Genomic DNA, 23,803 nt, shown 5'->3' with positions numbered 1-23,803 from the left:
GGTACTTACATGCTCTCAAAAGCTGCTAATTGGCGTCTTTGGGTGCTAGAATATTTTAAAGTTGCTAAAGTGAAGTTATTAAAAAATCCATCTGCCGCAACCAGCTGCAAACTTAAAAACACCTGGGGCATCCTTGGGGACCACCCTGGAGTCTATTTCATAGACGAAACGTTTTCGCAGGTCCCATTGCATTGAGTTTCCGCACCGGCGAAGAGTCTCCGGAATTGAATACGAAAGAAACTTTTCGCATTCCGAAATGATGTCACTCGCGATACTTTATCGCCGAAAGCGGCTTTTCGCCGCTAATTGAATACGGCCCTAGATTGGATTCTGTAGGGAGCCAATGAAGGGGCTGGCATTGGAGGTGACAGAAGTAGAGCAGTATGAAAGAGCTGATCAGCAGCGCTAAGACAGGCGGGCGAGGGGGAGACCAGAAAGGGAAAGTTGCAATAGTTGAGGAGATAAATGGACAAGAGTTTTTGTAGCTTTGAGACCATTCAAAATGTTAGTTTTTAAATAAATCTGGAAATATATGAATTATTATATTTAAAGATACACATGGTTAGAATGTAATGTAACACAATTAGGTACTTCCAAAATTATTATCAATTTTGCTACAATTACCATGGTTATCTGTTATTATAAAAGGTCTGTTAATAAATAGGTCACCCTTCATAGACTTTTTAAGTAAAACAGCCATAATAAATCATCAGGGTTTGCTCTGTAAATATATTCTGGGTATCTACCTGTACTTATCTCTAATACATCTAAATATGTGTATTTTATGTAAAATAAGGTGGATTTAGCCTTCACATAAAACCTCTGGCAGACGCCCCTTCCTGAGCTGATCTCGGTATATAAATTCGATAAAAGCAATGACTACTTAGGATTGCACCTTGGTGTCCTCAGTACTCCCCCTGTGAATTGCACCTTGGTGTCCTCAGTACTCACCACAAGTGGGGACATCTTCTTCTGCCGATGATGTCTGCTCGTCGGTACTCGGCTTCTTCTTTCCCAGGCTAATAATTTTTGTTATTTTCTTTCCGGTTACCTTAGTGACTGCACCTTTTGGCTCTGATTTTGTACTTTTCTTTCTTTTCACTTATGGATAAACAGAATACTTGGTTAAAATTCTGTAATGTACCATGACTAGTATAACACAGCACAACTGAAAAGTAGATGTGCGCTCTTCCATGACAACTACATGTGTAGAATCATTCGACTGTTCAATAATGAAGAAAAAAAAGGAAATATAGATTACGTTATAGAAACGTTTTATTTCATTTATTCATGGTACAGAACTTTTATCAAGTCCACAAACAGCTCATCCTGATAGGCATGTAAGTCATAGAGGACTCAAATATTAAAACAGAGGTGATCAAGTCAGATATTGTGAAAATCAACTGTGGCTGTATACACACAGGCACAAGCAACTACTATGTTATTAGATTAGTTCCTGCTTCCTGTGTCCTGCAGCAAGTATATTGCACAAATATGTCCAACTTGTCTAACATGTTTGAGGGGCTTAAAACTTGGCCTGCAAAGAGCAGACATTACAGTAGAAAATTACACAAGCAGATACTGTGGTGTCCTGCTAGATGCGTTTAAGCCACAGTAATGAGCTTGGGCAATAAAATTAAATAAAAAATATTTTGCAGGAAGAGATTAAATGAACTACAAGAACTAAAAACTGCAGATAATTATTTATGAAGCAGAAATAACAAAAAAAAATAAAAAATAATTGACACATAGTTTTAATATACCAAAGCTACCACTGCCATCTTGATCTGTAAACCTACTTCATTTTGTATATTTGGAGATTGCATGTATTAAGAAGCCAGCCATTAACTGAAATGGGAGTTCTGCCATCTTATATCAATTGATATAAGAAAGCACATAACATACATATGTAGACACAGTAATATATTTTTTATATATATATATATATATCCCCCAATGTAATAGTACCTATGTATGTCAATGGCAATTAAGCTAAATAAAAAAAAATAAAAAAACAAGTTGGAAGCTGCTATTCCTCCAAGTCTTAAGGTGCATACACACACACACAACGATTTTTTGAACGATTATCGATAACGATATCGTTTAACGTTCAAACATTGGAAAAATCTCTCACTTTCTGAGTTAAAACGATGAATGATTATCGTTCATGCGCGTTCACGTTTGTAGTTCAGTCAGACTGACCAACTGAACGATTTTCATTAATTGAATATGCAAAAATCGTTTGTAGCTCAAAAAAATCGTTCATTACACTTTAAAAAATCTGACAGATAATCGTTCATAAAATCGTTGGTAACAAAATCGTTGTGTGTGTATGCAGCTTTATTCGGTTAGTAAATGACCCTCACAGGAAAAAAGAGCCAAACAGTCGAAAACGGAAAAAATAGTGAAATAACTGAACATTTGTGCCAACAACCAGCTCCAGTTATACTGCAATAAAAAGGAATGTCTATGCTCAGCTTTTGTTTCTTGCTATTTACCATAAAACTGGAGTGTTCAGAGGGCAAAACAACAGGTCAACATTTCATTGTGATTAACAGAGGCTATGCGGATGACCATACATGTGCACCAACCAGATGGAACAAGAAAGACAAAACAAAAAACATTGTGTAAACACAATTGAGTTTTATATGCGATTTCTTTTTAATCATATACTTTTGATTAATGTTTTTAATTATTTTTCCAGTTAGTTTGTATTTTTGGCTCTTCCTCGGTCAGTAAAATGGAAGGAAAACATAAAATATAGTGCAATCTCTTAGGATCTGTAACAGACATAAACCGGATCACATCTTTAGAAAATGACCTTCCACCAGAAGAAAAACAAACAAAAACAAAAAGTAATCAGCTAAATTAAAACAGAAATTCCAGTTAGATATTGTTTTCTCTGCAAACTGCAAGTTAAGGACCCTTTTAGCTAGCATCTGACCTATTTGCTCAGCTGTTCTTCTACAAATCATTATCTGCTTTTCAAAATCTCTCTAGAGGGATAAGAATGACTGCCAGACACAGAAACGGTTCTCGGGATGTCATGTCATGTGATGTGATGGCAGAGGGGGAGAAGGTCACAAACAAAACAGGGCTCAAAACATCTTTGCCCACCATGCTCATGTGTCATGTAACTGTGGTTGTCACGGAAGTCACATTAACACTGTGGAAAATGTGCAGCATTATTAATCACAAACAGCAATCTGAAGAAACAAACCAAGGAAAAAAAAAAGGTAATCACCAAGCTGCTTCCTATAGCCCAGCACTGTCAGAGGATAAAACCTTTCCATCAAGTCAGTTTGCCAAATATTTTTACCTAAGCTGCCCCCATCAACTGTTCGCGCGGTTATTGTGAAGTGATAATTTCTGGAAGCAACAACTGCTTAGCTGCCGAGTACTGAAGTGCTCAGCGCATTACAGTCATCTGTCTTTATTTGCAACACTCTCTCCTGAATTCCAAACTACCTCAACGTCATGGAGAAGCAGCGAAGAGCCTCAGATCACCATGTGCAATGCCAAATGTCAGCTGGAGTGGGGTAGAGCACAATACCATTGGACTCTGTAAGAGTGGAAATGCATTATTTGGAGTGATGAACCACACTTTACCACCTGGCTGTCTGAGGATCTGGGTTTGGCAGATGACAGGAGAATGTTCCTGCCAAAATGCGTGCTCCCAACTGTAAAGTTTGGTGGAGGAGGAATAACTGTCTGGGGCTGTTGGCCAGAACCCCTTTAGTTCCCCAGTGAAGGGAAATCTTAACGCTACAGGTTACAATAACACAGAATTCTGTGCTTCCAACTTTGAGACAGACATTTGGTGAAGGTATTTTCCAGTCTCAGCATGGCAATACTCACAAAGCACAAAGAGAGGTCTGAGCTTGGTGTGGAGAACCTTACAGGGAGGCACAAGCTCTGATCATAACCCCACTGAAGCCCTTTGGGATGAGCTGGAATGCTGACTGCATACCAGGCCTTATCGTCCACATCAGCACCTGACGCACTACTGCTCTTGTGGTTTAGTGGACGATCCATATTAATGCCCATGGTTTAGGAATGAGATAGTCAACAACATGTGTGTGATGTTCGAAAGTCCACAAACTTTTGACCACGTACTGTATACGTTCACACACCACCATCAATGAACCCTGCATGACTATGGCTGAGAAGCAGGCAGAGGATGCTCCAGCTGCATTTAAAAACTCAACCAGAATGACAGGGCAGGACACGCTGCTTGCCTAACGGCCAACAGGTGCATTTATGTAACGTGTGTCCAGCAAAGTGCGCCATGCAGAGGTAAAAGGAGTCCCATTAAAAGCCTAGGGCAAGACCCGGTCTCTGCCAGCTCCGAACTTCACTCATAACACCTTTACTCCTGCCTCACTCCTGCCGTCTGCCAATGCAGTCTGTTGCTCCTCTGCAGACCTATGTGCTATTGAGCAAATCCAGATAGTGTCTTGATTTGCGTCTCTCTCGTTAATGAGCCCCCAAAGTGGAAAATGTCAGTGAATGAAGCTCGCTCCTGCATTTACTGCTCTCAGCAGTACTAGAGACTGCAACATCAGTCACGAAAGAGCAATGAAATGCTCTGTCAACATTCTGCAGACTGTTCCCAAGGTCATACTTCCAGTCCTGAGAAAATATGGCTGTGTGATTGTTGGTGCAACAGTGGTTGGATAAACTGCATCAGGAAATCAATATAAAGTCCACCGAGATTCATCAAAATGTTACAGAGATTTGATTGGTTTAAGAGAGATGACAAATTTCATGACCATCTTAAGCCAAGGGCACGCAGCCATTTCCACTCAGCAAAATGACCTGCAGCTCGGAGCCGGCGGAGATGGGGTCTCAACCTTTACTTTTAAAGGGACTTCTTATGCACATTCCTGCTGCACCACGTCATAAAGACTCCGGGACGTCTGTAAGCAATAATTGAGGTTATACGGAGCAGAATTTGAGCAGCACATTAAACCTTTATTGAAGATGGACTTTTGATATCCTTTGTATAGGATACCTCTGGTGATGTCTCTACCTCCCCACAAAGCCAGGAGCACTAGTTTTCGGAAGCATGTCCAGAGAACATTGAGCAGACGAGCACGTTATAGTGTGCTGGAAGACCAATATCCCACACGGTGCAACACTACAGAACGAAGGCTCTGCGCAGCCAGCTCACCATGTGACAGAAAGGAGTCTGAGCTTATGCTTCTTGCCTTATAGGAGTAATGGAGCACAAAAATGGGGCTTGGTATGATTTGACGATAAATATCATGTTGACAGTCATCAGGTCGACATGAGAATGCCGACATGGTCGAACTGTCGAAATGCAGAATGTCGTCATGGTTGGACTGTTGACCATGCCCATAACCGGCATTCATCATGACTACACGAATGATATGATGAACTGTCGACTTGCCATCCCTGGTGGCCCAGTGGTCACTAAGCCTCTCACGGCAGCTGCTGCGGCTCCCCCCTCTTCTTCCGTATCCTGGCGGGTATGTGACAGCGGAACGGTGATTCTCTGGTGTTCCGGTATTTCTTACCTTAACCCTAACACCCCCTCCCCCCCCCCCCCCCTCACAGCCTAACCTTAATCTCCCCCCGTGCCTATCCCTAACCCTCGGTCGCCAACCTCAGCATGACGACATTTCACACAGTGACAGTTCTAATTAGGGATGTGCGCCGGACCATTTTTGCCGGATTTGGTTCTAATTCGTCGTCCGGCTTTGGATTTGGATTTGCCAAAATGCGGTGACTGGATTTGGATTTTTTTACAAAAACTGACAAAAAAAGCTAAAATCACATAAATTGGTCTTTTTTTTCTTCCTAGAGTATTATTAACCTCAATAACATTAATTTCCAGTCAATTTAGACCATATCACAGCTTATAATATTGTTTTCAACATTATTGGCCAAAGGTTGCAGTGAGCTGACTGGTTACTAAGCGACAAAGCAGCGGCACAACGACACAGACACCACAGTATAAAGCACATCTATGACACATTGCCACACAGCAGTGGCAGAAATGAAAAGTAGTGCACCCACCCAGTGGGGTACGGGCAGCAGAATCACAGTACTTGTTTACATAGTGGGCTACGGCCCAAAGAGTCACAGTGCACAATCTTATTCACATTACACCGCACATAGGGCCTGATTCACATTACACCATAAAGTAGTGTCTCTTATTTATGTTACGACACACAGTAGTGCCCCTTTTACACAATGCCCACAGTAGTGACCCTTTTACACAATGCCCATAGTAGTGCCCCTTTTACACAATGCCCACAGTAGCGGTGTTCCTTACACAATGCCCCAGCAGTGGTGCCCCTTATGCAGTCCCCTTAGTAGTAGGGTCCCCTATGCAGTGCCCCCAGTAGAATGCCCCCCATTAGCAGGCCCCCCCAGTAGTATGCCCCCCATTAGCATGCCACCCAGTAGTATGGCCCCCCCAGTAGTATGGCCCCCCCAGTAGTATGGCCCCCCCCAGTAGTATGGCACCCCCAGTAGTATGGCACCCCCAGTAGTAGGCTGCCCCAGTAGCAGGCCCCCCCAGTAGTAGCCCCCCTGTAGTATGGCCCCCCCTGTAGTAGTAAGCCCCTCCCCAGTAGTATGCCCCCCAGTAGTAGTAAGCCCCCCCCAGTAGCAGGCCCCTCAGTAGTAGGCCCCCCCAGTAGCAGATCCCCCCCCAGTAGTATGGACCCCCAGTAGCAGACCCCCCCCCAGTAGCAGGCCCCTCAGTAGTATGGACCCCCAGTAGCAGACCCCCCCCAGTAGTATAGCCCCCCCAGTAGCAGACCCCCCGCATCCCCAGTAGCAGACCCCCCCAGTAGCGCCCCCAGCCCTTGCACAAGTTAAAAAAAAAACAAAAAAAAACACTTACCTGTATCCCCGCTCCCGCGCCGTCCGCTCTGCTGTCACTTGCTGAGGAGGGAGCCAGAAGACGGAGCTCATGTGTGAGCTCCAGCCGGCTCCCTCCGTGCAGCAGTCAATGAGAGTCTGTGTGACTCTCATTGGCTGCTGTAACACACAGCTGCCGCTGTTGGCTGTGTGTTTGTGTCTGTGTAGGGCAGAGCGCTATCACAGCGCTCTGCCCTACACAATAGGAGCCCTGATGTCGGATTCTCTAGCCCTGATGTCGGATTCACCGCCGAGCCAGGCGGTGAACACCCGAACAGAGTTCGGGTGAACTCGGATCCCCAATGTTCGGAGCGGTTCGGATTCCACAGAATCCGAACCGCTCATCTCTAGTTCTAATATCAACATTTTGAACATGTCGACATTCTGAGCAGTTATGGAGACCTCCAATTATTCTCTCTAGAAGGTTGGATACATCGCCCCCACCCCATTGTCCTGAGAGACAAGCAGCCCTGAACGGTTATATGTGAGTGGAGGGACCCCGCTAAATACAACAATGCTGAGAAGACCCCCGCACTGATAGCCCCTACACTTTATAGCTTCGATCTTCTGTCCAGTATAACCTCACTGCTCACGTGATTTGCTGAATATTTACAGGATACTTTACTTAAAAAATATTTGTGTAAACAAAAAATTATATTTAATACCCTGTAAACTGAAATTGCCCCGAAGTTAGTTCTCATTCACTGACGTAAATAAGGGGTTAATAAATACGCTGCTAAATGATTACTGCCAACACGGCTCTAGACCTGTCAGACAGTCTGCGATAACTAGGTCTACAATTCCCAGTAAGAAAAAACAATTATGATAAGAAAATAGGGGAATACGGCCAGCTCTTATTTCATACACATTGGAATCCGCCAACAGGGACTGAGGCCATCGAAAAGTCTCCGCACAGAACGTATGTGAGAAATGATCATTTGTGATGGGCAACTGTAATTGGCTGCGTATAATCTACACCATTAACATGGGATCACTGTGCAAGGAACGTGCTGTCACACAGCCCTGCTAGGTCACAGGTGTAACCCTGACACTTACATGAGGGAGGACGGTGCAAGGCAACTGCTTATGAAACCCCAGCGACAGCCCCAAATGGAAGCTGCGGCCGGTCACACACAGAGACCACAGGGTCACACATGAGCTACGGCACGGAAGTATATTCTCCATGAAGGGAAACGCTAGAACAAGGAATAGAGCCATAAAAGATGCAGGGTGGTCTGCCCAGGGGAGGCAAGAGGAAGTAATTCTATCCCAAACGGTGGAGGAAACTCTCTACTAAAAATCATTCATCCCTAGCTGGTGTACGTATGCAGTAGCCTTCATTTTTTAAGATCGTGATAAATGAAACATTTAGTATCTAGTATACAATCACCCCTTTTTATAAAAAAATATACTTACAGTTCCTACATCAAAAAACACAGACACAGCTCAAGCAATTTTTTTGTAATAGTTATAAATGAATATGTACCTTTGTATGCATGCGTATATAGCTGTGTGCGTATGTATGTAGATATATACATACACCCATACATACACAGATATATACGTGTGTGCGTGTGTATATATATTTGGCTGCCACACTTATTCTTTGGCCAATATTGTGCCCAATAACGATCTGCTAAAAGCTGATGTGGTCGTTATTGGGCATTTTAGTAAATGCACTAATAAGATGATCACTGATAATGCTATGTGTGGTCTAAACATGAGAGATCCCAGTCTATGCTGTAAAGTAGGCCGGCCGCCTACCCCAGACCCAAACAGATGGATCAGATCCTGTTATGTTGCGTACACACGGGACAATCGACAGCCATAACAATATAGCTGAACGATCTCCCTTTAAAAATCCCGGTGTGCTGGATGAACAGTATCGTTCATCCACACACTAAAAAAACCACCAACGACCCACAATCAATGACAGCGGACTCCTATGGAGAGAGAACGATATTCTCCAGGTTGGCCTGCATCCATGGCTGATATAGTTATCGTCCATGCGGGAACGCGCATCGCTGGTCGTGGGCAAGTTGGTTGGTACTTAACAAAATCGCTCATCGTTTTATCGTTCATATCGTTGATTTTTATCGTTCATATCGGGCATTTTTATCGCACCGTGTGTGTGCGCACCATTACTCTTTACTATTATCCCCACGGTTTATCTGTTCCTGACAGTGGCTCAAAAATGTGGACATCTTATGAAGCCAATATTGCTCCAAGCACAAGCTAGATCATCATATACTGTACATATGCAGGAGACTGGTGAACAGCCTGCAATGACGTATGCTAATGATCGCATAGTAAATATGATCATTACTACATCTCATCCTATGGGAGGTTTATCCCACATGAGCAAGTATTGGTCTCACACACATGCAGTTTGCCGACAAGACAAGAATGGCCAGGCTGCACAGTGTTATACTGTAAGAAGGGTTTAGAATAAGATGAAGGGATTATGGAACAGTGACAATATAAATCTAGTGCACACTGAGCTTTGCAAAAGCCATTATTAAGGTATTGACAGAAAAGGTCTTAAAAAAAAAAATAAAATAAAGTATTACTTCAACAGATATATTATTATACATTTATATATTAATATATCCATTAGTCAAGCGTAAAGGCAAATGAAAAAGAATAAATGTGCTTAGATATTTACAATATAAACAGATAAGAGCATGTGAGCTAATGATCCCCTATATATGTTTTACTGCTTCCAGCACAATGACAATGATGTGTAATGTCTGTAGACTTACCAGGCTCCTTGCCGTTGGCAATGACCGTGCCATTCTCTAGATTACACTCTCCGTCTGAGCTAGGTCTCTCGGATGATAATTTCTGTTCAAAAGAAAAAACAGGGTTTGTGCATAAGCGGGACAACAGCTTTAATCATTATCCAGGTATAGGGATACTAAATATATGCACTTTAATGCAGATATAAGGTGGTCAAAACAGCACAGGTAAGACATACAGAGAATCCAAGCTTCCTGGCTATCTTTATCAATGCTACCCTTCAACCACTGGAGACTCCAGCAAGTCCCACCTACAGTTTATTGACACTAGATCCAAAGTAAACTGGATCTTACGGAACACCTTATACAGTAGCTACCATTAGATCCATTGCAGCATGTACCGTATTTAGTAGTGCTGACATGCATTGGAGGTCTGATGTATGCATCTACCTGGTCTGACTTCACATTCTGATACCAGGGGACTGACCTATAAAAATGCTTTGAGGGAAGTGGGCGGGGGGGGTGTTAGGGGTCTGAAGTTTCTGCAATTAGCACACAGACAATTGTGTATGTTCTACGGGGGCATCAACTGATGGGAGCACAACTAAATGGCCTCCATCATGCCACCAAACTTGTACCGCCAAGCCGCCATTGACACGAGTGCATAGCTGCCATCTCGAACATGATGGGTATAAATGTGTTGCGGCATGCAGGGTTTACTGTGCATAAAATAACCTGCGCCATTTTTTTCTGTGGGACATCTGTAAACAGTTAAGTGAAAGTAACTTTACTGAAAATACAATTTCACTCCCAAATGTCAGTTAAAGAGCGAACAGGGAAGGATTTTACAGTCTGTATATTGCAATGAGGTTTATACTTTTTCCAGTTCTGTCCTTGGCACGGGGGAACTTGAAGAGTGTCCATCCGAGTCCAGAGGCCCACCACAGCTGCTGCACACGTCTTTTATCACCTGCAACAAAGGGTACATTTCAGATGCTGCAACAAAAAACCCCCCTAGAAATGATTTTTTTTTCTGGCGTATATGTCGTTTGTAACTAGTGTTTCCCAACTGTAGTCCTCAGGGACCCCTAACAGTCCATGTTTTACAGATCGCCCATGTATCACAAGTGAAATAATTACCATCAGATGTAAATCTTTCAACAGGGTTAAGGAATTTTTTGCACCCCCAACCCCGGTGTCCATAGGCTCCCATTGTAATTTCACTTCTCACCCCCATCAAAAATATCCCCACCCAGTGTCAAAAAGATCCCCAGCAATATTAACTCGCAGCCCCCTAGGAGTAAATAGGTTCCCGTGGCAGAGCCTCCACCCTCAACCCTAGGGCCAATGGGTCCCCAGTTTAGCCTCCCCTCTCCCTCCCCACAAGTGCAGAGCGGATCTACTTTGCCGGGGGACAGAGCAGGCTGGCGTGATCGCATGTGAGGTAACCTTGTCAGCTAAAGCGCTTCTGGCTCTGGTCTAATCACATGCAACCACGCCAGTTAAGTGGTTAAAATATGTCAGACGGTAATGAATGCACCTGTGCATCAACAAGGAGATATGGAAAACATGCACTGATAAAAAAAAAAAAAAATGTTCCCTGTGGCCTGGAGTTGGGAAACACTGATATAAACATATGTAGACACCATCTATCTTTTTCGTGTTTGCACTACCAGTAGATATTTGCTGAATAAGACTCTTCCGGCTCATTTGCATATGCAGTTAATGTAATTAGGTACAGTAGGGATGGGAGCAGGGACGGAATTGGGGACATCAGGTTATATTCACAATATGTATTTGAGAGCTCCTTCACCATGGGAAGGAATAATATGAGATATGGTAAGAACTTACCCTTGTTATCTCTATTTCTACGAAGTCCATAGGGTTCCACAGGATACCTTGGGGTATAGGTGTGACGTCAGTCGCAGGGCACCAAATAGTTAAGCTTTCAGCCTCCCAGGATGCACTAGGTCCCCCTCCTATAGCCCCCCCCGAACCAAGGCACCTCAGTTAGTTACCAAGCCATAGGCCGGAGGAGGAGAAGGAAGAGAGAGAACAAAGCTCTGGACACATACAGGAATCACATTCTCACCAGAGGGAGACGGAAAACCGGTGACCAGAGCAAAGCCCATCTGCAGCACAGGTGCGACAGGGCGGGAGTCCTGTGGAACCCTATGGACTTCGTAGAAATAGAGATAACAAGGGTAAGTTCTTACCATATCTCATATTTTCTATTCAGGGTCCATAGGGTATCCACAGGATACCTTGGGGATGTCCCAAAGCAGTATCCTTTAAGGGTGGGGACGCTCCTGTGCAGAAAGGAGAATCCGCCGCCCGAAGGAAGCATCCTGAGAGGCGAAGGTGTCAAACCTGTAATACCTCACGAAGGTATGGACAGAGGACCACGTAGCAGCCTTGCAGATCTGGACTGCAGAGGCACCACGTCGAGCTGCCCACGAAGGACCCACAGACCTAGTGGAATGAGCCTTCAGAGAAGGAGGAACCGGTAGGCCTTCATGAAGATAAGCTTCAGAAATAGCCATACGGATCCAGGCTGCCAAAGTTTGCTTTGAAGCAGGCCAACCCTTTTTACGGAAGCCATAGAGGACAAACAAAGCGTCCGACTTCCTAAACGAAGAAGTGCGGTCAACATAAGTCCTTAAGGCCCGCACAACATCCAAAGAGGCCTCACCCACAAAAAGACCCGGTGAGTTAAAGGCCGGAACAACGATTTCCTCGTTAACATGAAACTGGGAAACAACTTTGGGAAGAAACTCGGGCCGAGTGCGGAGTACTGCCATGTTCCCATGAAAAACCAAGAAAGGGGGTCTACAAGAAAGAGCCCCTAACTCAGAAACACGTCTGGCCGAAGCAATAGCCAGAAGGAAAACAGTCTTAGCTGTTAGCCATTTAAGATCCACTGATCCCAGTGGTTCAAACGGCGGTCCTTGGAGAGCCCTCAGGACCACAGCCAAATCCCAAGGCGCCACAGGTGGAATAAAGGGCGGCTGAATGCGGACAACACCTTGCATAAAGGTGCGCACATCCGGGATTGTAGCAATCCTACGGTGAAACCAGACAGACAGGGCCGAAACCTGTACCTTCAAACAAGCAAGGCGAAGCCTATGATCTAGTCCCGCTTGCAGGAAGGCGAGAATCCGAGACAGACGAAACTCCCGCGGTGCATAACCTCTCGGTCGACACCACTGGAAGAACGTATGCCACACGCGATGGTATATCCTCGCGGAAGACTGTTTCCGAGCTCGCAACATGGTACGCACCACAGAGCTGGAAAACCCCCGGGACCTCAGCATGGCCGTCTCAACAGCCACGCCGTCAAAGACAGCCGAGTCAGGTCCGGGTGACAACAAGGACCCTGAGACAGGAGGTCCGTTCGTAGCGGCAACCGCAGAGGACTGTCCACGGACAGACCCTGAAGGTCTGAGAACCAGTGCCGTCTGGGCCACGCGGGAGCTATCAACAGGAGCGTCCCTCCTTCCTGTTTGAATTTCCGGATTACCCGTGGAAGAAGGGAGACCGGAGGGAACAGGTATGCGAACCGGAACGTCCACCGGACAGACAGAGCATCCACCAGAGACGCCCCTTCGTCTCTTGTGCGAGACCCGTACACCGGCAACTTGTTGCTGTGCCGGGACGCCATGAGGTCGATCTCTGGAAGACCCCATCTGTCCACCAGTAGTTGAAAAACGTCCGGGTGCAGGGACCATTCCCCCGGATGAACGTCCTGGCGACTTAGAAAGTCCGCCTCCCAATTGAGCACTCCCGGGATGAAGACCGCTGATATGGCCGGAAGATTGCGCTCCGCCCAAACCAGGATCCGAGACACCTCTACGAGAGCCACCCGGCTTCAGGTTCCTCCTTGCCTGTTTATGTAGGCCACGGTGGTAGCGTTGTCCGACTGGACCTTTACCGGGTGACCCTGGAGAAATCGATGTGCCTGCTGGAGAGCATTGAAGACCGCACGGAGTTCCAAGATATTGATTGGAAGCTCCGCTTCTGTCGGCGCCCGTCTGCCCTGGAACAGATGTGGACCCGAAACTGCTCCCCAGCCCCGAAGACTGGCGTCCGTTGTCAACAGGACCCAATTTGGAACCCAGAACGGACGTCCCTCGCTGAGGTGGGTCGTCTGTAACCACCAAGCAAGGGACAGGCGAACCTCCGGGGTGAACACAATCGTCTGGGACTTCAGAGACTGAGGCAGCCCGTTCCACTTTGACAGGATCAGGTGCTGCAGAGGTCTGGAGTGAAACTGGGCGTATTCCACCATGTCGAACACCGACACCATGGAGCCCAGTAACCTCATCGCCGAGTGTAGAGACACCCGGCGGCTGTGCAGACAACTGCGCACCCTTGACTGTAAAGCAGAGATCTTTTCCTCCGTCACGAAGATCTTTTGCTGTCCCCGAGTCCAATAAGGCTCCAAGATGCAGAATCCTCCGAGACGGGATTAGAGTGGACTTCTGCCAGTTGATTAGCCAGCCGTGCCGTTGCAGCAGGGCAATGGTCAGGTCCAAGTGGCGTAACAGGAGCTCTGGAGATCCCGCCACCAATAACAGGTCGTCCAAGTACGGCAACATGCGGACTCCCTGCAGCCGCAGAGAAGCCGCCATGACCGCCATCACCTTGGTGAAAACACGTGGTGCTGTCGCCAGGCCAAAGGGTAACGCCCGAAACTGGAAGTGGTCGCTGCGGATTGCAAACCTGAGGAACTGTTGATGGCGCAAAAGAATAGGGACATGCAGGTAAGCGTCCTGTATGTCCAATGACACCATGTAGTCCCCAGGTTCCAGCGCCAGAATGATGGACCGTAGGGTCTCCATCCGAAACTTCGGTACCCGCAAAGACTTGTTGAGTGCTTTGAGGTTGAGAATCGGACGATACGACCCATTGGGTTTCTGTACCAAAAAAAGATTTGAATAGAAACCCTGGCCCCTCTGGGAGAATGGAACAGGCACTATAACTCCAGCCTGGAGCATAGTGTGCAATACCTTCCGCAGCTCCGTAGCCTTGTTCCGGTCTGATGGTAGACCCGTGGTGAAGAATCGAGCCGGGGGTCTGTGCCGGAAGGAGAGGGCGTACCCGTGGGAGACCACCTCCAGAACCCAAGTGTCTGTCGTAGTGACCGACCAACACTGGGCGAACTGCAGCAGGTGGCCTCCCACCCTGGGATCCCCCAAAGGGAGGCCCGGACCGCAGGCTTGTCATCTGGCTTGGGGGCCGGACGTCTGGCACTCCATGCCTGCTTCCGGGGCTTGACCGATTTCCTAGGGCCAGCCTGACGAGGAAACGACTGTGGTTTGGGCCTGCCCTGGGCCCTAGATGACCGAAAGGACGATGGTCCAGAACCAGAAGGAGCAGCGGCCGACGGGAGACAAGCCGATTTGGCTGCCGCCAGCGTGGCCACAATCTTATCCAGATCCGGACCGAAGAGAGCTTCTCCGGTAAACGGCAACGCTTCCAGACCCTTCTTGGAATCTGCGTCCGCCTTCCAGGATCGCAGCCACAAGGTGCGACGAGCAGCTACCGCTGCTGAAGAAATTCTAGACACCAGAGTACTAATGTCTAGAGCCGCCTCGTTGATGTAGGTGGCCGAATCACGGAGATTGCCAATCAACTCCGCCTGTTCGGCCGGACAGTCGGAATCAAAAGAAGCCTCTAATGAATCCGCCCAGCGCTCCATCGCTCTGGCAACCCAGCAAATGGCCATAGCCGGCCGTGCTGCCCCCCCCCGCAAGGGAATAAGCGGACTTCAGGCAGATTTCCACCTTGCGGTCCGTAGCATCCTTAAGGGAGGATATGGATGGCATCGGCAATGTGGCACTACGGACAAGACGGGTCACGTGAGAATCCACCTGTGGAGGGGATTCCCACTTAGCAAAATAATTATCCGCGAACGGATAAGCCACCGCCAGGCGTCGCTGCGGCTGGTATCTTTTGCCAGGCTGTTTCCACGCCTCCTCTAAATGGTCCACCAACTGACCCGAAAGAGGAAAGACTGTGGCATCGCCCTTCACGTCTTTGAAAAAGGCATACTTAGACTTAGCCGCTGGGGGAACTTCGTCCTCAATCACCAAGGCTGTGCGGACCGCCCGAATAAGTCCAGGAATATATACTTTGGACTTAGCATCAACGTCCTTAGTATGGAGAGGTTCCTGATCGTAAGGATCCAGAATCTCCCCATCATCAGACGTCCCTTCGTCATCCTCATAAGGAGCGGATAGAGACGCCACCGGCCGTTTATGAGGCCGCATCACAGACTCCCCTTGCAACACATCCGACAAGTGCTGTACCGAACTCGTCAGGGAGTTAACCCACGCTGGCTCCTGAGAAACCGGGAGCGGGGAAATAGGGAGACTGTGGGGTACCACCAATTGTCGTGGGAAACCCTGCATGGGTGACGACACCACAGACTGCTGGGCCAAACCCATCGGAGTAAACGCGGGCTGCGGAGCTAACTGGCCCACTAAAGCTGTTAGCACCTGAGCGAAACAAGCCCAGGGCGGCTCCTGTACCGGTGCTGTAACCGTAAGAGGCCGCGCCATGGACAAACACTGCCGGCAAAGGCCCTCCGCGCTACCCTCCCCCTCCGCTAACGGTACTTTACACGTGGTACACTGTAGCCGGAGGGGAAAATCACTTTCAGACATGATGGCACCACGTATGTGACCCCTCTCACCAATTATATATTAAATAGGCGAGAGACCACCCTGCAGCACCGCACCGCAAGGGCTTAGCAGAAAGAACAGGGACAGTAATAAAGCTGACAGTCTTGAGAAGAAAAGTTACAGGCAGCAGCGCTAGCACAGTCACATACAATGCAAAGAAAATCAATTCCTGCACTAACAGCGCTGATCACTCAACTACACAGACGCAGGGCCTGGTAGGACACAGCGCTGCATACACAGACCTGACCACAGCGGAGGAGAGGTATGCGGGGGGACCCAGACCACGATGCTTCCAATGCAGGCTTCCAGCAGCGTTCACCATGCTTCTGAAAAGATGGCCGCCGAGGAGCAGAGAGAAGGCTGGCCTGGGGGAGGAGCGCTGACACAGGGCCAGTCAGCACAGTGCAGAGAGGGCTGTGTGCAGCGGGGGAGGTGCCGGCTGTGAGACAGGGAAGGCGCGCTCCCCTGGCATGCATTTAACCCCTGGGACGCCGCAGCGCTACCGCTCTGCTGCGGTCCGCTGTCCCAGGGGGTAGTGGAAGCGCAGGTTGGTCGCCTGGCTCCACGCTGCAGCCAGTCCCCAGGGAGCCCCCTGCCTGGGGACTTAGGACCATGTGATCAGCGGGGACCCACCGCGGGACCCCGCTGCTTACCTCTGTCCCCCTTGAATCCGGCCATTGTCCGGAACATCTGGGGTCACCGCTAGCTGTGACCCCAGATGCCCACCAGCATCCCTGGATCAGTACCGGCGTTCTGGTACCAGCGGGGTGTAGGGAAGACAGCATGGACGTCAGGACTGACTGTCCATGCTGTTCATCCAGATGTGCAGCCACAGCTGCATGAAGAAAAGCTTCAGGGGCTCTTCTAGCCCCCACTCCAACAGGTGCACCCGACTCCGGCCGGGCACCAAACTAAACTGAGGTGCCTTGGCTCGGGGGCGGGGTATAGGAGGGGGACCTAGTGCATCCTGGGAGGCTGAAAGCTTAACTCTTTGGTGCCCTGCGACTGACGTCACACCTATACCCCAAGGTATCCTGTGGATACCCTATGGACCCTGAAGTAGAAATAATATTTTATATGACGAGAGCCTCGGCCTTATTGCAATTGCTGAACTTCAGTTCCGTCAAACTTCCAAAATGTTTCAATGAAAGGGCTGTGCTTGCATTGCTGGCTCAGTGGTTGCTCACAGAAAAATCCCACACAAAGAGACCTTCCTTCAATAATCACTATTTCAACACTTTGGTACCAGGGACAGTAGCTTTCCTGTACGGATTGCACAGGCTATTAGACCATGAGGGTATGTAAGGTTGCAATTTATGCAGCTATTTTTTATTAAACCTAATCGTCTGGTGTCGTGTTTTGCATCACCATCAAATACCGAATGTGTACCAAGTCTTTGAACCCACTTCAAAAGCCATTAAAAGGGCCCATCCCTAAAACAAACATGGTGTCCACAGACTCTGCGCACGTTTAAATCTTAGATCCAAGACAAATGTGTTCGCACCGTCATTATGTCATTGGCTTCAGTCGATGGACAGAAAATGGTCAGAAACTGCGGAGCTGGTATGAAATGACACACTGCGTTTTTCTCGCCTATCTTTAATTCCACGAGAAGTCAGATTAATGGACCTCAACACATAAAAAGCATCAACTGAAGAAAGAAAAACTCTTTGTTGTCAATAAACTATTATAACTCTACATATGTAATAGGAAACATAATAAAGATGAACTGAAACAACCCTGATAAAGCGAGTGTGGTGTGAACTGGGAAGGAACGTGGATGATGTATATTTTGGCAGGTAACGGGATACAGTTGGACTAACAGATGCAGACAGCTACAGGTGTCTAAACAATGTTCTGATGGAGGAGGCCGAATTCTCTCCTAGTAATCGGAAAATGCCATGTGTCACACTGGGTCTGACTTTGTGGGCTGGACAGAGGGTCAAGGGCTCTGCCATCAGGGGCACCAGAGTGTCAAGTAATAGGACAGGCTAATTCATGGGTGTATGATAAGGAGAAGTACTGGCATAATCTCTGTATAAGGCCAGGTGGCATGGCTACTTGCCATGGATACGGCTGGCATTTGACAACACAGCAGCCTGCCCATGTTATAAAGACTTAAGCTGGCCACACACTAGACCAACTTACATCCAACCAGCCAACTAGTTGATTGGTTGGAATGAAAATCTGGTAAGATATGAAAGCAAATGACAATCAGCAATTTGCTGATATAGATATTTGCTGGAAAATAGACAAAAACTGTTGTTTGAACAAATTGTTTAGATCAAATATTTAACAAACTTGTCTGGCGACCATCTTCTGACCGTGGTCAAAATCCAATACAGTTATCATTGTGCTCAATTTAAGGCAACACACTTAGAGGTTAGAAGCACCTTAAAAAGGGAAATATGAAAGACATGTGGTTCAAGAATAAAATGAGCTCAGTGAGCTGTCCTACATAAAAAAAAAATAGTATCTAGAGAGTGACTGAGCCACCAGGTCCTGTGCGTCTCGGCTTGCACGGAGCGTCTTTATCGCCTGAAAATGCATCTTCGTCGCAACTGGATGTGACAAACTGCTTCACCGATTAATTTAATATGCGAACTTCACTATCAAATTAATCAGCGCAGTTTCCTGATGCGGTTTGCCTCATCCGATTGCGACCAAGATGTATTATCGGGTGGAAAAGGCACCCGGGAAAAGCAGAGTCGCACGGTACCAGACGCGCCTTGCGCAATAGTGTATGAGGACACATCTGTACTTTATGTGACATAGTCATCTGACTCTCACCACACAAATCAATAGGTTGTAAGTAACCACAAGTCTTTAACGCATCATCATTCATTCAAATAGCCCCAGAACCCATATAATTTATATATGTCCCTTATTAAAATCCCATCTGGAGCCTAACTGATAGGGTGCCCAAATGACCGAATCCCATGTGTACCGCTTATAGAAAGGATGAATAGCTGTGTCACAAAATGATCAATTACTAACACAATAGTCGAGCAATAAAAATCTGTATAAGATACTTTCAAAAACAAAAATATGTTGCTGCTCTGAATAGCCTTTTTACATTTCTCTCTATGGGGTAAATTTACTAAAGTGAGAGTTTTCAGAAGTGGAGATGTTACCCACAGCAACCAATCAGATTCTAGCTATTATCTTCTAGAAGGTGCTAGTTAAATGTTAAGTAGAAGCGGATTGGTTGCTATGGGCAACATCTCCCACTTCTAAAAACTCTCATTTTAGTAAATATACCCCTATTAGTTTTACTCCAGCCAGTCTCATAGGAGAAGTGTAATGAATACGGTCCTGTGGGTGCTGGAGACAGCTAAGCATAGAAGACAGAAATGCTTTTCCGAAGTATTTCTTAACCTGTCTTTTGTAATGAGATGAAACATTCCTGAGTCTCTGGTCCATGAATCATGAGACTCGCTGATTCAGTTGACTCTGAACACAGACAATATCCTAAAGCCATGAGATCAGAAAGCTCATTTTACTAAACATGCAAAACAATTCCCATTAAATGTGTGTTGTACAGGTCATATGGCCACAGCAAAAGAGATTGTTGCCATTTCACACGATTATAGGGACTGTCTGCAACTAACAACCAACAGGGGACAGGGGGTATAAATGGCCAGTTATAATTTGTCCACAAATGTTAGAGACCAAATTGCCCAGATCCATACCACCCCAGGTCAGCCAGTGACATCACACGTGCGCTATAGGAAGACAGTGGTTGAATCAGAAAATATATCACCAGGTGAAACATAGTTAAGGACTAATTTTATTAAACTATGTACAAGTGGCTGTCAGGGCACGATGAGACTTGTAGTTCAACACAGGCTATAAAGCCACAGGTTGCCTAAGCGTGACCTACTTGAACAGTGTACGGATCAAACCCTTCCCACACACCAAGGAATCCAATTACGCAGCATCCTGGAACTTTATTTTTACCTCTTCTATGACATTTGAACCCATTGTGGACTTTTTTTTGGCTCCAAGCACTGATTTAAGTTATTTTGGCAAGCGCTTTGTGTAATGCAAGCTACAGACAAAACACTGGGAAGCGATTTGGCGAGTGCACAAAGTAGCACAGACGAATTCATGCTCTCAGTCAAGTACTCCCCTCGTCACACCTCTAACTCTCATAGGTGTGGTGGACTCCATTATAAACACATGTTTATTGTAAAGTGGAAATCCTGCTAAAAACTCCTACGTTCAACACATTCTACACCGAGCTGCAATGAAGGAACATGATGCAGAGAAAGACTTTTATTCAAGAGCCATCACTTTTAACCAATAGTTTCTTCATTTGTGCACTTGGTCACATTGTTCTATTGAACCAACATGTGATCCGTCATTTTAACTGAGGTGGGAAAGCAAAATTTCAGATTATATGGATATTAATACATACAAATAGGAATATTGATATTAATAAATACAATAGGAACACAGGTAAAAAACAAAAACTCAGTGCAGATTCCAGGACCTATTTCTAGCTGTATCTAAATAGAGCATTAGAACTTTCAAAAGGCTTTGCCAACATGTAGCCAATTGGAGCATCAAAATGATTCCACAGACAAATGAGGAGACAATCAGAGCGATTAAAACCTTCACAAGGCTAGGCCAATCTGTAACCAATCAGAGCATCAGAATGTGCAAAAAGCTAGACCACTGTGTAGCCAATCAGAGCATTAGAACATGCACAGGCTGGCACTGTAGTGAGATCGAGGCACAGGTTGACACTGTAGTTGGATAGAGGCACAGGCTGGCTGACACCATAGTGGTATAGAGGCACAGGCAGGGTGACACCATAGTGGGATAGAGGTACAGGCAGGCACCGTAGTGGATTATAGGTGGAAGATGGCACTGTAAGTGGGATGGAGGCAGAGGCTGGCAATGTAAGTGGGATGGAGGCAGAGGCTGGCAATGTAAGTGGGATGGAGGCAGAGGCTGGCAATGTAAGTGGGATGGAGGCAGAGGCTGGCAATGTAAGTGGGATGGAGGCAGAGGCTGGCAATGTAAGTGGGATGGAGGCAGAGGCTGGCAATGTAAGTGGGATGGAGGCAGAGGCTGGCAATGTAAGTGGGATGGAGGCAGAGGCTGGCAATGTAAGTGGGATGGAGGCAGAGGCTGGCAATGTAAGTGGGATGGAGGCAGAGGCTGGCAATGTAAGTGGGATGGAGGCAGAGGCTGGCAATGCAAGTGGGATGGAGGCAGAGGCTGGCAATGTAAGTGGAATGGAGGCAGAGGCTGGCACTGTAAGTGGAATGGAGGCAGAGGATGGCACTGTAAGGGCAATGGAGGCACAAACTGACAATACAACTTTGATGATATGTAATGCATTAATTATAGGATTGTCATTTTGTGGTTTTTTTTTTTTTTTTTTTTTTTTAACAGACGTGCTATGCAACCTGCCAACATATTACGTGGGCCAGGCTGCTAACTTTTTGGAGAAATGTGTTTAGGCATGGGAACAATAGAATTACATATTAACTTGAAAGAAAATCTAATTATTTATTAACAGTTACTTATAGTGCAAAGTCCATTCTAAAATACTGGTCATTCCAGTCCCTGCTCCAGTGGAGCTTACAATCTACCTTCCCTACCACATGTGTACACACATATATGCACTAGGGTTAATTAACCTACCAATATGTTTTAGGATTGTAGGAGAAAACTGGAGCACCGGAAGGAATCCCACGTAAACCATGGGAGAGCATACAAACTCCACACAGTTAGGGCCTTGGTGGGAATCGACAGAGCCGTAACGGCGAACAGAGCCCTGTGGGTGGCACCGCCGCTCACCCACGGCCTCTGCAGCTGGCAGATTGCCTTGAATGGCACCGTGCAGCCAGAATTGCTGCTGTAGTGCCTCTCCCGAAATGTCCTGTGGACTTTCCAGGTGTGCACACTGCAGCTCTTACAGACCCCCGGAACATCCTCAGAATGCTCCGGTCAATTCTATAAATCCCAGCGCTGCCGACACCTGTCCCCCTACGCATTACGTCATGTGCTCAGGGGGGCGTGGCCATTACAGGGTGCTGGAAAGCCCGGTTACGTCCCTGGGCAACGAACTCAGTGCCGTCGGCCAGTAATGTGAACCTCTGTGCCATCCGCGCTGTCCTATGACTTTTTACCTAAGAAAACATACCCAGCCTTTCATATTACAGTGTTTCTGTAACATTTACATTTCTGAAGATTCATTTCTGAAGTAAAGACATGAAAGCAATAAACAAGAAGGAAAAAACACAACTAGGGTTTAGCAAAATGACTGCACAAAACAGTGTGCTTGGGTACGACTTGTGGAATAAAATGTGAAGAATGGTTGAAATTGTCTCACTAAAATACAGTAGCACTGAGGGGACTGTGACAAAAGTGTAATCCCTAGGTGGTATGTAACATCATGAAACGTAAAACAAAGCTTCCATACATAAAAACCAAACAAACACAAATGATCTGCACACACTAAATATACAGTATGTAACATAAAATAAACTGATATATGGTGTTGCAGAGAAGACACAAGGAGTAACATTGCTAAGGAATGCCTAAATGACTCAGTTCAACAAACACACACATAGATATATATATATCACATCCCCTTGATGAAGTCTGATTATTGACGAAACGCGTTGGACCTTGCAGTACCTCTATGAACTGGGTTTGAATACCCTATCAAGATAAGCATATGATTTACCTCCTTAATCTATTTATTTTTACTTTTATGGAGTACCAGTTTTTTAACAACGTTACATCATATTTATGCTGTCCTACCTTGCCAATTTTTATTGCATTTACTGTATTTATATGTCTGCTTTTTATGTAAATTAAAGGTTTTTCATTTTAACTTTATAATGGAATTGCACTGTCACTATTTTTTAATAATTAAGTTTTAATGACAAAATTGTATTGAATATTACCTACCACTTATTTATTTTACATCTATTCTGCACATATGCACTAGACACTCTATATACACTTTTTTTGTATACAGTGTATAGGCACTACTGTCGCTCACCTACCATCTTCACTGATTCATATCTCTCTCTCTCTATATATATATATACACACACATGCACACACACACACACACATACACTGTATACTGTGATATACATTGTGAATGTGGTCTCGCAGTACAGTCAGTCTGTTATCAGCCCTGGTCATGACCCTTCCCTTGGCCAAAAACTTCAATTTAATTAGTGGTTTTTGTGTTTATGTCTAAAAGTAAAGGCTTTATTTAAAATGACAGTGATTTTACCAGAACATTTCCTTATAAGCAGCCCTCCTCGGGCCATTAATGTGGTTTGCTGTCTAGACAAAAAGTTTACCTCCGTTTCAGCCCTTGCTTTGTTCCTTAGAACGGTTCCCTGTCCTTTGTGTATCATCCTTTGTGCTTTTATCACAAACTATTATACTTCAGTGGTTTCCATGAAATACAACCAGAAGGAGGAAACGGATGACCACAAATATCAT

General features: G+C 46.1%; 1 protein-coding gene across 1 annotated transcript in view; it reads right to left on the bottom strand.

Annotated features, from left to right (window-relative positions):
• The window catches only part of AFAP1 (actin filament associated protein 1), a gene marked incomplete at its 3' end in the record, with an annotated part of 109,466 nt that overhangs the window by 5,625 nt on the left and 80,038 nt on the right, over window positions 1–23,803 (bottom strand). Inside the window, exons 7-9 of the mRNA XM_088461749.1 lie at window positions 10,510–10,602; window positions 9,657–9,738; window positions 952–1,101 (exon numbers count right to left, since the gene is read on the bottom strand). Coding sequence (XP_088317875.1) covers window positions 952–1,101; window positions 9,657–9,738; window positions 10,510–10,602 — 325 coding nt within the window. The remainder of the gene's footprint in view (window positions 1–951; window positions 1,102–9,656; window positions 9,739–10,509; window positions 10,603–23,803) is intronic.

The sequence above is a fragment of the Taudactylus pleione genome, unplaced genomic scaffold, assembly GCF_031769625.1.
Source record: "Taudactylus pleione unplaced genomic scaffold, aTauple2 ptg001091l, whole genome shotgun sequence".
NCBI lineage: Eukaryota > Metazoa > Chordata > Amphibia > Anura > Myobatrachidae > Taudactylus > Taudactylus pleione.
Note: the sequence above shows the minus strand (reverse complement) of the source record. Positions and strands in the feature narration are given on the sequence as shown.